Here is a 16,057-nt window from a genome sequence, read left to right as displayed (position 1 = left end):
CAAGAAAACCTACGCCTGCAACAGGAAGTACAGGAATGGAAAGAAAAATACAGCTAGCTTGAGCAAGAAGCCATGGAGGTCGAAAGACTAAGACTGGAAAGGGCTGACTTACAAAGAGAAATACTGGAATTAAAAAACAAAGAAGAAACTGAAGAAGCATTCGTTCTATTGGCGGAAGAAACCCAGAAGGTCCTATCAGTAAAAACAAAAGAGGCAAGCGGCCCAAGAAAGGCCAAAAATATGATGTTCAACATGAAGGTACAAATAGAAATACTAAACATTCCGCGATTCGAAGTTAATGCTATATTAGATACTGGAGCAACAACCTGCTGCATAGACGAGAACGCTGCACTAGATGATGCAATGGAGGCAAATCCCTACACAGTACATTTCAGCGGAATTTCCTCGAAGACGACTGCGAACAAGAAATTAAAGGAAGGTAAGATGACAATAGGGGATAATACCTTCAGAATCCCCTATACTTATGCCTTCGCAATAGAATTAGGAGACAACATCCAGATGATAATCGGATGCAACTTTATCAGGGCAATGCAAGGAGGAGTTAGGATTGAAGGTAACATGGTTACTTTTTATAAAAACCTAACAACTATCAACACCCTGCCTTACATCCCAACAGCCGCAGCAATAGAAGAATTGGACCTAGAGGAAGATAATTATATCCAGATCCAAGAGGCAGTATTTTATTCAGCAGAAGCTCAGCAAAGCGACAAATATATAACGGCCAAGTTCAGAGGCCTATTGGACCAACTGAAAGCCCAAGGATACATAGGGGAGGATCCCCTAAAACATTGGGGAAAGAAAAAAATAACTTACAAACTGGAGATAAAAAACCAAGATTTTGTGGTAGAAGACAAACCACTGAAACACCTAACACCACAGGCAAAAGAGGCTTTCTCCAGGCATGTGAAAGCGTTATTGGACATTGGGGTCATCAGGCCAAGCAAAAGTAAGCACCAAACTACTGCCATAATTGTCAATTCTGGAACTACTATTGACCCCATAACAGGAATTGAAAAGAAAGGAAAAGAGAGGATGGTTTTCAACTACAGGAGGCTTAATGACATCACAGAAAAAGATCAATACAGCCTTCCCGGCATCAACACCATCCTTAAGAAGGTCAGCAATAGTAAAATTTACTCAAAATTTGATTTAAAATCTGGCTTTCACCAGGTTGCTATGCACCCGGATTCTATAGAATGGACCGCATTTTGGGTCCCCGAAGGACTATATGAATGGCTGGCAATGCCCTTTGGTCTCAAAAACGCCCCGGCCGTGTTTCAAAGGAAAATGGACACCTGCTTCATGGGCACAGGACATTTCATTGCAGTATATATTGACGATATTCTGGTCTTCTCAGAGAATGAAAAAGACCATGCACAGCACTTAGCTCGAATGTTGGAGATATGCCAGGAGAACGGCTTAGTCTTAAGCCCTTCAAAAATGAAAATTGCGGTAAGAGAAATTGAATTTCTCGGGGCAGTTTTGGGAAATTCTAGAATCAAGCTACAACCCCATATTATCAAAAGGATCATTGGCTATCAAGAAGAAGATCTCACTACAAAGAAAGGCCTCAGATCGTGGTTAGGAATCCTAAACTATGCAAGAAACTATATACCCAACCTGGGCAGGCTTTTAGGCCCGTTATATTAAAAAACAAGCCCAACCGGAGAGAAAAGGCTAAACGAACAGGATTGGAAATTAATTAGAGACATCAAAAACCTGGTACAAAATCTCCCAGATCTAGAGGTACCCCCAGAAGACTGTTTCATACTACTTGAAACAGACGGATGCATGGAATGATGGGGAGGAATCTGTAAATGGAAAAAACAAAAACATGACCCCAGAAATACGGAAAAAATATGTGCCTACGCTAGTGGAAAATATAGTCCAATCAAGTCCACCATACACGCTGAAATGCATGCCGTTATGAAAACTCTAGAGGCGTTAAAAATTTATTTTTTTGATAAAAAGGAGATCATCATCAGAACGGACTGTCAAGCAATAATAAGCTTCTTCAACAAGTCTGCCCAAAACAAACCCTCAAGGGTCAAGTGGATGGCATTTGTGGACTACATTACCGGAAGCGGCGTGGAAGTCAAATTTGAGCACATCGAAGGGACCAGTAATATTCTAGCCGACTCTTTATCCCGACTAATAAATATTTTGATTTCAGGATGGTCGAACGAACAGATACTCCTACTAACAGAAGCCACCCAAGAGGTTCAAGCCCAGCCGAATCCAAGGGCAACAATGCACCTGAGTCAACTAATAAACCAGGTGACCTCCTCACACAATACCAACAAGAACTGGATAAGCTCAAATCCAGAATGCAAAGGCCAGGAGGACTCCCACTCAATGAGATGGGACTCGCGGAAAGAAGACTCGGAGCAATTCAAAAGGAAGCCGCCCGACAAGCATGTGAGGCACTTCAGCAATTCAGGGACATCCACTCAATGAAGACAAGAGAGTATCAAAAAAGGAGTGGAGGAAAAGACAACTGGTACAAAGACTGGTTACCAGTTGTCCTCCAGCAATAACAACAGCTGGAAAGAGCTTTGGCGTTAACAAAAGATGTTTCACAAAGGACAACCGGCTTCAGCCTTTAGGAGCATGGCGGACCCCTACAATAGCTGGAGCGTATCTACTTTTCTTTGCCGCCAAGAAAAGACGAGTTGAGCCTCGGGGAGCCACTCGTAGTGTCACTAATAATGGTATGAAGGAATCTGCTTTCCTTTGCCACCAAGTAAAGACGAGTTGAGCCTCGGGGAGCCACTCGTAGTAATGGTACAAAGGAATCTGCTTTCCTTTGCCACTAAGAAGAGTTAGAAATATATCAGGTGAAAGGATAAGAATACGATGGGGCCCAATGAGTACCCGGTTCTCACCTCTCCCTCTATATATTTCCTAGTTCAGTCTCTTGCAGAACACGGTCGAAAAACCAGAGTTCTACTTGAGGAAATTAAGAGTCTCTATCCAGTCTTTTGTAAGCATTTTAAGCTTTCACTAGTTCTTTGTGCTTATCATTTCTTACAAATTTCTGGAAGTTCCGCTACTTATTTATGCGCTATTCTAGTTACCGCACCATTATTTATGCGCTATTCTAGTTATGCGCTATTCTAGTTGGCAATGGAATATCCGCAACTAGCAAGACTAGTGAAAGAGGGAGGATCATGAATTAGTACCGGAGGGTGCGGATATTCTAGTTGCCAAGTCTAGTGAAAGAGGGAGGGTGCGGATATTCCATTATTTAAGCGTGGTCTGTAGTCCACGCTCACCGCACCATTATTTCTTCTTTGTAACATGCTGAAGATAATGGTGAAGATATGCCATTCTTGGTAACATGCTCGAATGTTGAAGATATGCCACATAACTCCCAATCTCGAACCCAAATCTCCATGTGCACTAACTAATTGCAAACCTAAATCTCGTCAACCGTTGCCAACAAACAAATCAAGAACGTCAAGGCTTGTTGGACGCCAACCACAACAAGTTCAAACAAAGACATCGAGATGCGAGTGTTCATCCAAGAAACTAAAGGAAAACACACCGTAAAGAAGACATCGAAAGAAGAAAATATTAAAGAAACGGGGTATGCTCGATCGCATAGTACCAGAGGCGGCAGAGGGGGAAAGGTCATTGGGCCTACGCCTTCCGCAGCCTGAGGAGGGACGAGAGGCCGCGCTCGCCCAAGAAAGGCGCCTCCAAGGCAAGGGAGGAACTCCTGACGCGATGGATCCAGGAGACGCAGAGGCCCGATATCAGACCCCGCCTCGGCGACGGTTACCACCGCCGCTCCCGATCTGACGTTACTGTTCGAGAAGAAAGTGGGGGGAAAGGCCGACGACACCAAATATATAGAGAGAAAACGGGTCGGATTCTTTTGACGGATGTGCAACATCCGTTTACGAACATTTGGGCTCCGAACATCGAACTCCAACAAAGAATATTTTTCTTAAAAACATAATATGCATATATAATGAATAATATAGTGAATAAGGATAATAGGAATGAAATAGAGAGAATTTGCTTTTGATAACTGAAATAGAAATATTATACATAATTAAATGAAATAAAAAAAAACTTAAAATAGACTTTGAATAATACCATATTTAAACTACCATATGAGCTGATTTTTCAAAAACAAAAAAATCTTTTTTTAAGGGGATTGATTCTAAGGATACTTCAAATGTTTCTTTTAACACTCCAAACAATTGGAGTTTGATAACCATAATACACAACTATTACTGTCATGTTTAGACATGTTTGGTAAGGGTTGAAACAACAACCCCTCTATAAAGAGGTAAACCTATGTTATAGGTTATCACCCCTTCTCACACGATGGAAAACTCCATTGGAAATGGAAGTTGCAACTCAAACCAATATCTTTATAGGCAAAATATAACGGAGTGTCACAAAGCATAATTTAATATACAGAGCAGGCATCATTGTTTCTTCCCAATTCGTCCAATGAATTCACAGCATACATGAACCCGTGATACACTAGACAAGCTATTTACATGCAGTTTGAAGAGATTCCAATCGCTTATTGAAGCTGTTAACAGTTGAATCGTTGATCCCTGCCAACACCATCTCTCTATGCAATATGTAGGAAGATTAATCAATCATGGGTACACTCCTATCTGAACGAACTCATACATTGCCGGCTGAAGCGGCCTTATTTGCACCTTGCAGCTGCTCCATGGGGGAGCTTGTGATGCTACCAACAGAGCCATGGGTCTGGGAGCTCAACTGCGGACTCGCCGGTGCAGCTGCAGGATTACCACTATTATTCATGTGCTGCAATGCACCGGAGCTCAACTGTTGGGGACTCATTGCAGTCTGTTGGCCGATCTGTTGGGGACTGATCTGCTGGTGCTGCATCACCATGGCTGTTGGGGAACCCACCATTGGTGGAGAACCAACCTGAGGCTGCTGCAATGGAGAGCTTATCTGCTGCTGCATTTGCTGCTGCTGCTGCTGTTGTTGCTGCTGCTGTAGCTGTTGCTGCTGAAGGTGCTGTTGCAGATGTTGCTGCTGCTGAGGATTCAGGTAAAAGTTGGTTCCAGGTATTTTAGGAGGACCCATAGGTGACATTGCACCCCGCTGGCTCATATTTGCTCGGTTCAGTGCACCCAGCATAGACAGGCCCGGCGAACCTGGATGCATCTGGTTGGTATTTCCTGCCATACCAGTAATTCCAGACTGACCATACAGACCTCTACTTTGTGCCATCCTCAGCTTTGTTGCCATTGCAGCGGCAGCAGCTTGGGCAGGTGAAAGAGAACTTGAGCGGGGACCAGGACTGAAATTGGATGCAGATGCAAGGTTCATCTGGTGGGGACTAATGTTGCCCAAGCCTGAAATAGGCCCCATGGGGGAAGATATGCCGCGGACACCACCCATGCCTATGACATTGCTCAGGCCACCGATACTCATCACACTGTGTCCCATGCTAATATTTGGATTAAGCCCCATCATCACCTTCCTTGCAAGCTGTGGCTGCTGTTGTTGCTGTTGCTGTGCCTGCTGCTGCAGCATCTGTAGCTGCAGAGGAGTCGGCTTGCTGTTTACCATCTGATTAGTGTTCATCTGCAGATTTGACGCCTGACCCATTATCTGAGAGATTGGATTTGTCGTGAGCAGTGGAGATGACCTCTGAACATGACTGACTGAAAGTTGTTGCTGTTGTTGCAATTGTGATTGTGTATTCTGCTGCAGCTGCTGTTGCTGTTGCTGCTGTTGAAGCAAAGATTGATCGACCTGCTGTATCCTAGCAGGCATAGCAGCGCCTGGGATATAACCTTGTGATATCGCCAGTGCCTGGCTGTTGTTTGCAGATGTCAGCATTCTTGGATTGGTTGAAGGGTTTTGGGAAGAATTGATAGGTCCCACACCATTGGCAACAGCTGGGGCAGCTACTTGCAGTGGCTGACCTGTAGCTAGTTCTGCTTGTTTCATTTCAGATGCAGTGCCATCTGACATTATTCCTGAAACTGGGGCCAAATTACTTGGAGGAGCAACCATGCGGATCGGTACAGGTCGGATTTGATCGTCAGTTTTCTGATATCCATCACGGTCCATCTAAATAAAAAGAAACTCAGGAGTTTGATAATCTGGGTTGATTGACTTGAAAATCAGATATTCAACATCTAGGTCTTGCTTGGAATACTTACCAGTATAGCAAACTGTGCTGCAAGCAAATCTGCATGGTGCTGATACAAGTAGCAATATATAAGATATGATGAAATAGTTCAAGTCAAATATGTATGAAATTGGACCCAGCAGAAGGGAACTCACAGTTGTGGACAAGGTCAGATGGTAATCATGACTATCAGAATCATCCACACATCCATACTGCATTGATACCGTGCCATCAAAGGGCTTCTCAGTCATCGTCAACCTCATAGGAACTAGAAAGAATAAAGTATTCCAAATCAGCAAACTATAAAAACCAGTTGTCAGCTTAGAATAGCTTGTTGGTTTTTAGCTTCCAGGAAGCTAGGTTTAAGCAAGGTAAACCTTGATACAGCCGTTCACTGCGCAAGAAGTTCATTGTTCTGGCCTTATAAGTATTGATTGTTCCACCAATTAGAGACTTCGACATGGGTTTTATTTGGTCTGTGAAATCTTCACAATTGAATGAGTCAGAGAGATAAAATGCAAGTTGCTGAGTTGAATACTGTACTGGTTCCCTTGCAGGATATTCATCGACTGTGTTCTTCTTGATATTGAGTTGGTATCTGATGCCAAAAGCAGAACAAATTAGCAATGACCAATTTACTGACATCAACATTGTCACTCACTCATGTAAATCCAAAACGTTCTGAAATGATGTTCCTAATATCTACAGTGGCACTTGTGGAAACTATTGAAGAAATGATTCCGTACATATGTCCAATGTTTTCTCACATGTGCTCCTAAACTATATATATACAGTCTGTTGAAATATTAGCATGGAAAAAGATAAGACACAAACTGCAGAAATTAAAACAGAACCAAATATTTGAATTAAATACCACGATAAATGCAGTGTGAAAAACAAGAAAAATAATCACTACAAATTATAAACATACCTCTGGGCTACCGCATCAATTTTTGCAAATCTCTCAAGAATGACTTGATCTCCCACAGGTGCAGTCCCAATTGACGGGCTGTTAGCAATCAGTGGAAAGTTCACATTATTAACACTGGCAGGAGATCCAACTGCACTCACAGCTGGTGTCTTTGAATTTTGTTTGCGTTTACCAGTCCCTGAGGTCTGGTGTTGTCGCACAGAATCACTGGGACTAGAAGTCACAGAAGGGGCACCAATTGCAGCATTAGTATTTGCTGCTAACTTATCCTTTTGCACTCCCATAGCAGAAGCTGTTGCGACACCACCAAACTGCCCACCTACGGAACCACTAGAGATCTCTCCCGATCTTGATGACACTGGCGACTGAACCATGGGCCCAGAAGAGACTCGTGGACTGGGCACTGATTTCCTCCTTTGAAGTGCATCATCCTTTCCCATGTCCTTCTCAGGTACTGGTCGTGCATTCGTCCACTGGACAGCAGTTGGAGGATGGTTTCTCATAGATGAGTGCTGCAGCAAATGTGCTCGTGACTGTTGCAGATCAAGAGCACTGTTATCTGAGTCCAGAGCATCTTTAGATCTCTCAAGTTCTTGCCTATCTGTCTGTTCTTCCTTAGCACCAAATCTCATACCTTGTTGATTAAAGTAAAAAGATGTTCCCTGCTCACGATTAGGTACATTATTTATCGCGGAAGAAGGATATCTTTGACCAGCCAAAGTAGAAGAGTACTGAATCCCCTTTATGTCTAGCTGTGACTGTAAAAGTTGGTTTTTCCATTGCATATCTGTACCTGCCAGTCCAACCAATTGAGGGCCTGTTTGCTGCTGCTGCTGAATGCCATCTAGTCCTATTGGTGTCTGCTTTTGTCTCTTCATGGCTGCTGCCATAGATGTCAACTGGGCATCTGGATTCTCCCGCTTCATGGAAACAGGAGAATTACTTCCGATGGTGTCAGTATAAGAGCTCATCATGTTCTGAGATGATGACATTTTTGCATTAACCCCAGAAAAACTGCCTGGAAGTCCAGATGCATGATCATGTGCAACAGTAGCTGAGTTGATAGCTGGTTGAAGCTTGGACTGGGAAGGCAACGGCAAGGCAGCTCTGATGACTTCCTGTCCATAAGTGTTAGGTCTGAAAGATGGAATCCCACTTGATCCATGTTGCATGGGAATGTTCTCATAAACTTGTTGAAGTGATGCATTGGTTATTTGGGTTCCTGGACCTCCTGCTACACAGTTAGCATTCATGGGTATCCTATCAATGCAGGTATTCTTTTCAGAATTTTCGATACTGTTAGTAATAGTCACTTCAGAAACTTGTTGCAATCTCCTCCTTTTACCAATACCAAGATTAAGCTGCAAAAAGAAATTTGAGGAAACATAAGTAACCTGTGTCACATAGCTGAAGTGATCTTTAATTAACTCAAAATACCTTACTAGCACTAGAGTCTTTACAAAGTCTGTCCAACATTGGAGTAGGGTCTAAACAAAGACGTGGTTGTATAACTTTCAAAATTCGTGCCTCCACTTCCTGTGAAACAAAACAATATCAGTTCATGACTCAGTACTGAGAATGTTCTCTTTGACGATACAAAAAATGGCATGCTCACCATGAGGTCACTATACGTCCAAGAATCATCAGCTATTAAAGGCATGTCCTTAACAACATTTTCCAGTGACATCCTTAATCGCACTTTATGTAAAATTGGAACCACATTGGAAGCCGAAATAACAGTTCCTTGTTCAGATGTGCAATTTCTATAGTCCCGTACCTGCATAGAGTAATAACTGTCTTTATACAAAATCAGGCAGATGCTACATAGGGCACATTTGCAATAATTTAATTTTGTTGATTTATTTTTCTAAAGAAACTTAAAATTAAGGAAACAGGCTTGACAGTGATCATGTTTATGTTTGTTATTCTCCAAAAGCATTTTAAAATTACTAAAAGTTTACAAAGCACAGATTTTCTTCTATCCATCCCAGTCAGGTAATTGTTCACCACATGACTCATGAATAATTGAGAATTACCCAATCCATTAGCCACAGTAGGCACCGATGCATCACATGTATTAGGTGTAATTTGCTTCTAAAACCTGACAGTTCACTAGGAGCCATAACAAACTCAAAGAAGCAACCAAATAAATGTGTTTGCAATATTATGACTTCAACAGTTAAGGACAACAGTTGTAAATTAATAGCAATAAGGTGATTTTCTAACCAAACCTGGCCTTATGAAACCAGGGTTGAAGGCAACCTTCTCAAATTACATGTTATCATGTCACCTACTGCTAACCATTAAAACAGATAAGGTTCAGTCATAATACCAACTAAAATTGTTTAAGCCATGAGCTGCCTCCTAGGTGGATATGTTCCATAGAGAAGTAATCAAGTTCCATTCAAATTATCTTTTATATACTTTGTAGTTATGCAGATCTAGGTTCCACAAGCTTAGCAAGGTCAAGGTGTAACACCCCAGTCAGTTTCATATCAGAAGTGAGCAAGATTAAGATTGACTTATAAAGGTCTGATGGGATACTACTATCAACTTCAACTTAAATATCTTGACCAATGGCTTAGGCAAAACAAAGTTGATAGATCAATTATCTCATCAGACCGGGTCATGACACAAGAGGATTAGACAAGATATAGTCACTTTAATGATAGGTCAAATACCATTAATCAAATATACAGTATACAGCATTATTCTAGTTTCAAATTTGGCCCGACATTGAAATATAGGTTTCATTTGTCAAACAGGAGTTTTAAAAATTAAGAAGGGTATAGGGAGCCACAAAAAGAGAAACAAAAAGAAAACGACAAATATGAATTTATGTTAACTTGTAGAAAACAAATAACAGAACATTTTGAGTCACAAATCAGTTGCTTTGGGACACTAACAAGTGGTTGCAACTTTTAGGCCAAAATTACAAAAGAGAATCTACAAAAAACATGTGTGTGTGTGTGAAGACATTCAAACTATGGACTTCGTGTTGATAAAATATTTGCAAGAAAACACAATATCCTAAGTTTTCATAAATGTAGATGCTTGAAAACCAGGTTTTGTTCTGTTGGTTCATTGCTTGAATGTGACATCAAGATGCTCACTATGATAAAGCTTGTCAAATTCCCTTTTTCTAGAGCCCCCCAAAGTTTAAAAAATGTTGGATGTCTACACTGTGCTAAAACCGAAACCAATAAGAAAGAGATCATTCCCAACAGTTTCTTCTCCTTTTCTTTTGAGTGACCTCTTTCATGCTTAGTTTTAACTTCTCTTGGGATTAGCAGCATCCATGGAGGATGAGATCATGATGCCAACAAGTCATATAAATCTGTCATATACTGTAGAAAGTTGTTCAGATTTTAGTTATAGCTAGCACCACACTGTTCAGAGTAGTATTATGATGATATGCTAAATAATGAGCTTTTTATCTTGGTTCCAAGTTTAGAAATTTATCACATGTTGTCCTTAAGATATCATAGGTCAGTTTCAAATAAAATTGAATATGCAGATCCATGTTTGTCCTTAAGAAATGATAAGTCAAATTCAAATACAGCAAATGTCACCATGACAAGACAAATAAGTAAATTATAATTCTTTAGGTAAAAAGTTAACCTTATAAATCCTTGTAATACGAAAGTCAACCATAATAAATCAATTTACTTGATTTCTCATTGTAAGCATAAAAATATAAAAAAAGCTTAATCCCAGAGTTTCATTTGTCAAACAGGAGTTTTAAAAATTAAGAAGGGTATAGGGAGCCACAAAAAGAGAAACAAAAAGAAAACGACAAATATGAATTTATGTTAACTTGTAGAAAACAAATAACAGAACATTTTGAGTCACAAATCAGTTGCTTTGGGACACTAACAAGTGGTTGCAACTTTTAGGCCAAAATTACAAAAGAGAATCTACAAAAAACATGTGTGTGTGTGTGAAGACATTCAAACTATGGACTTCGTGTTGATAAAATATTTGCAAGAAAACACAATATCCTAAGTTTTCATAAATGTAGATGCTTGAAAACCAGGTTTTGTTCTGTTGGTTCATTGCTTGAATGTGACATCAAGATGCTCACTATGATAAAGCTTGTCAAATTCCCTTTTTCTAGAGCCCCCCAAAGTTTAAAAAATGTTGGATGTCTACACTGTGCTAAAACCGAAACCAATAAGAAAGAGATCATTCCCAACAGTTTCTTCTCCTTTTCTTTTGAGTGACCTCTTTCATGCTTAGTTTTAACTTCTCTTGGGATTAGCAGCATCCATGGAGGATGAGATCATGATGCCAACAAGTCATATAAATCTGTCATATACTGTAGAAAGTTGTTCAGATTTTAGTTATAGCTAGCACCACACTGTTCAGAGTAGTATTATGATGATATGCTAAATAATGAGCTTTTTATCTTGGTTCCAAGTTTAGAAATTTATCACATGTTGTCCTTAAGATATCATAGGTCAGTTTCAAATAAAATTGAATATGCAGATCCATGTTTGTCCTTAAGAAATGATAAGTCAAATTCAAATACAGCAAATGTCACCATGACAAGACAAATAAGTAAATTATAATTCTTTAGGTAAAAAGTTAACCTTATAAATCCTTGTAATATGAAAGTCAACCATAATAAATCAATTTACTTGATTTCTCATTGTAAGCATAAAAATATAAAAAAAGCTTAATCCCAGAGTTTAAAGATAAAAAAGGGCCAACTGCCGTGTTGAGCTTAACCATCTGACCAGTAGAAGTGATCGGTTTCACAATAGGAAATGCAAAACTTTGCCAAAGTTCCCATTGCCAAGCGCCAATCATTTTAGACCAAACTTCAACCCTTGGCCAACTCATAATTAAAAGAAAAAACACATAGTAAACGCAAAACAACCAGCACATCAGATGGGGTATGAAAGAGGCAGTCCCCTCGAGTACATGAAATTAAAGTGTATGCATACAGACAAACTTGATCCATCACTTTGTCAACCACACTTACAATAATGATAATGGATCTAGTCAATTCTAAAGTCAACATACCATATGTAATGATCACAAACAGAAGGCAACCATAAAGAAAACAAACAAACTTTTTGAAAAACCACCAAAATCAATTACATTGCAAGTACCACAATGTACAAATGAGTGTTAAACATAGTAAAATCAGGAATTGCTTACCTCACAGACAATGGTCCCATCAAAGTACTTGCTAGGTATATCATCAAGAATGTCTCCTGGTAACCAACCTGACTCAATTGCCTCCAAGAACAACACACATAATAAAAAAGGTAAGTGGAATCAATGTTAATCAAGATGAAAGAGGATATGATAATGGACTATTTCAGATGTCTCAAACAAAGAAAATAAGCAAAAACAAGCATAGAATTTGAGTAAAGATTGGCTGCATCTTTATCATACAACACAAGGAAATCTTGTGCTGCATTTAATCGGGATGAAATTGACGTTGGGTAATCATGACATCTCATCTTTAGAAGTAAAGAACGGAGTGAGCTTTTTGTATGTTGAAATAAAGATGCTTTTCTAAACCACATTACAGCATCACATTTAAATCCTCAATTTTTTACATTATGTTTTGTCAGTGTTAGGTTAGGTGTAGCACAGTTTTGACTGTGAGAGAGCTGTCAATTTTTTTTCAATCAAATGTCAGTAAAAATTAGACGCAAAAACTAACTACTTGTTGATAAACAATTCGTGAATCAAATTTTAAAGAAAAAGCAACAGCATACTGTATGCAAATAAACATCAACATGTAGATACCCACAGATATCTTCAGCATACATACTCATCTGCAGCCTAAACCTAGATGCTTGCTTCATTTTAGTCTAAAGAATGGCCCATGTCATTTGCCAGGATTGTACAGATTCTAGAATTCACAGAAACTGGAACTAGAGATTCAGGCTTTGCATCGAACGAACTTTTTATACAGATTATAAAGTTACAAGCTAGACAAAATTATTTAGCCAAGCCCAAGCCCGGGCAACCTAATTCCTTATAGCTAAGCTAAGAACAGAGTAGCCTTTGGTCATACCATCAATGTCAAAGATTGCAAAACTGAATATCTCACATCATTACCATACTGATTTGGATAATATTAATGCATTTTTTAATACCATGTTGAAATATTTACCAAGTCAATTGCAGCACATGGATCAAGACAAGCAGCTAGGGTTGTTCATAAGAGATTTTATTGTAGCAGTAAAGCAGCCCAAAATAAAGCTTCAGTTAATTAAAAAAGAAAGAAGGGTAAGCACACAAATGGAACTGCACAAAAAGGACTTCGTATTTGCAGAATTTATACTTACAGAAAAAAGGCTCTCTGATGCCCTGTCATATGGATGCAACGACTTCACATCCTGAAGTAGAGTTTGACCATTCTCTACCTGAAAATTGGAAATTAAGTTGGGATATTAAAACTGTAATAAAAGATGCAACAAGGACAAATGGAAAATAAACACACGGAGATCTAGATTATGTTTGCTTTCTAATTTTAACAAACCTCAGTAGGTTTCCCAATGGAATATCCCTTCGGAAAAAGGTTCAAGGTAAAAGAGACCTCATGCTCTGCCACAGTATTCAAACAAATGAAATAGCTTATTACAACTGATAAATTTTGTGTTAATGGTCAATAACTACTAATCAAAATTACCTGGCAATAGATGATCAACACCATTTACAGCCTCAGGGATATCAACCTACAATATAGGATATTTTAGGGGGAAAAAAGAGTAATAAAGATATAAGATTGCTTTCCAGAAGCAGCAATGCCATATAAAAGTAATATCATTGGCAAAAAAGCAGTCATTTAATATGCTGGAAAATGTATACAATTACAAAAGGTCAATAGAACATTAGGTGCCTCAATAAATGAGCATGTTTAATATTAACAAGACCGAATGACTCTGGTACACAACTAAAGCATGTGTCATCACAAATAAGCAAAACAAAACAACTTCAGATGAGTCATTAATATAGAGCAGAGTGCCACAAAGTTTGTTTTGATATCACAATTAAACCAAATGCTCAACATCAGTAAGTTTTAGACAACTAACAGAGAGTAAGAAAGAAGTAGATCAAGAAAAAGTTAAGTATAATAATAATAAGTATGAAACTTCAATAAATATGACTGATAAATATGATTGGAGACCTTAGAAAGTGAAGGATTTCTCTGATTAATGAAAGGAAAGAAAAAAAAAAAAGCAAACTCGATTTGATTTAAACTCTCAGTAATCTGGTTTGCTTAGTGTTGGAGCTAAATCGGGCGTGTTGCTGTCAGCAACAGGAAGTTTAGTTAAAAATAGAAAAAAAGATACTGCTCCAAGTTTGGTCTAAGATTTTGATGAACTGAATAATGAACAAGCTGAAAGCATGCAAAAGGCCAGATATGAAAGTAAAAGCTTTCTCTCTTTCTTTAAACCAGTCTGAAAACTTCCAGAATTTGATTTCTCTCTCAAGGATGTTAAAAGGGCAGAATCGAAAAAAAAAAGACTATTCAACTCCAGATAACAGAAAAGAGAACAATATATAGCCAAAAAAAGAGTAAGAAAAAGAAAGAGAATATTTTATATGCGCAGAACAGTACGCCATACAAGAAAATCGTCGTATATGAAAATGGATCTCAAACTCGAGATATAGCAACTTCTCAACACCAAGGCCAGGATGTTAAAAAGAGCAACTATGTAACTCCAGATAACAGAACTTAAATCAAAAAAGAGAAAAGAAAAAAAGAAGGGTTTTGTATGCGCGCAACCAGGCGTAAGCCAGCCCAGAAAATCGTCGTATCTGAGGATGGATCTCAAACTCGCGATACATCAAGTCATAACCATCGATAAAACAACAAACTCGGGCCAGATCGCGATCACAGGTACCCCCGATTCGAAGTCTTGTAGGGTTGGTCAGAACCAGAAAACGTACAAAAGGACTGCAAAATCCAAGCGGCTACCAGGCACAGAAACACGAAAGCAGCAAATATTACAACGAAGAGCAGCCAAAAACCCGTCTTTTCTCCAAAAAAAAAGACCCTCAAAGCAAACCAAGAACCATGAATCGCCCAGTCTCAACCAACGATAAGCTAATCCACGCGAATATACCGACGAAAAACGCAAGACAAGCAGGAGATTCAAAGGAAGGAGGAGCCGAACCTCGCGCTTCGACCCAGTACGAACGAGAACACGAGAGCTCTCTCCCGATAGGCCGGTCTCTTCCTGCACCAGCGTCGGCTTCGGACGGAACCGCTTCCCGGTCTTCGAGACCTTGAAGGACACCCCCATCTCCCCCCTGCTCCTCCTCCTCCTCCGCCGCCGCCGCCGCCGCTCCCTTCTCTAGCGGGCCATGGATCCGCAGTCCGGCCAAAAGTTGGCGATAGGAAATCCTACAAGAACCCTAAGCCCCAAAGAGCTATTCTCGATTGGCATCAACAAGAGCCTTGTCCTTCCCCTCCTGATGTAAAGCTCTTCCCTTTACCTTCTTCGGCTGCTGGCCTCCGAATAGAGGTATGGAATAGTCTGAGAGAGAACCAACTAGTCTCACAAGGCTATGGATGTGGCCCAAAAGAACGGCCCAAGTCCAATCCATAAACACAAATTATAGTGGCCGAATTCCTTTTCTTTTTTGGATAAATTTCAAGAAAAAAACACCTCTTAGAACGTTCCTATTTATCATAATATCTAAAATATCTTCTAATAAAATAACTAAAATATTACCTGATTATATACCTTATGGATCGATCTAATCGATTTATTTTTCATTGTATTTATTATATATATTAATAGCATTTTAGAATAATATTTTGGTTCAGCAAATTCCAGACAGTACAGACTTTTTTTTATAAAAAAAATTATATTAATAATAAATAAAATATTTGAAATTTCAATTTTATTTAAAATTTAAAATTTATTTTTATATACTTAAATATTATTCTAAAACAAATACTTGGATTGTGTTTTTTTTTATGGCAT

At 39.3% G+C, this 16,057-nt stretch overlaps 1 protein-coding gene across 1 annotated transcript; it reads right to left on the bottom strand.

The window, feature by feature from the left end:
- Positions 1-4,385: 4,385 nt before the first annotated feature.
- LOC135627924 (protein PHYTOCHROME-DEPENDENT LATE-FLOWERING-like) lies at positions 4,386-15,565 on the bottom strand. The gene is made up of 12 exons (XM_065134384.1): positions 15,242-15,565; positions 13,750-13,795; positions 13,600-13,664; positions 13,406-13,483; positions 12,261-12,341; positions 8,710-8,871; positions 8,532-8,630; positions 7,095-8,455; positions 6,541-6,761; positions 6,319-6,431; positions 6,195-6,233; positions 4,386-6,102 (listed from the first exon to the last, which is right to left on the bottom strand). The coding sequence occupies exons 1-12, from the start codon at positions 15,368-15,370 to the stop codon at positions 4,672-4,674; spliced, it is 3,825 nt and encodes a 1,274-aa protein (XP_064990456.1). The 5' UTR covers positions 15,371-15,565; the 3' UTR covers positions 4,386-4,671.
- Positions 15,566-16,057: the final 492 nt, after the last annotated feature.

Source organism: Musa acuminata, chromosome BXJ2-11, assembly GCF_036884655.1.
Source record: "Musa acuminata AAA Group cultivar baxijiao chromosome BXJ2-11, Cavendish_Baxijiao_AAA, whole genome shotgun sequence".
In the NCBI taxonomy this organism is placed as follows: Eukaryota; Viridiplantae; Streptophyta; class Magnoliopsida; order Zingiberales; family Musaceae; genus Musa; species Musa acuminata.
The sequence above is the reverse complement of the archived record's forward strand: the minus strand, read 5'-3'. Positions and strand labels throughout refer to the sequence as shown.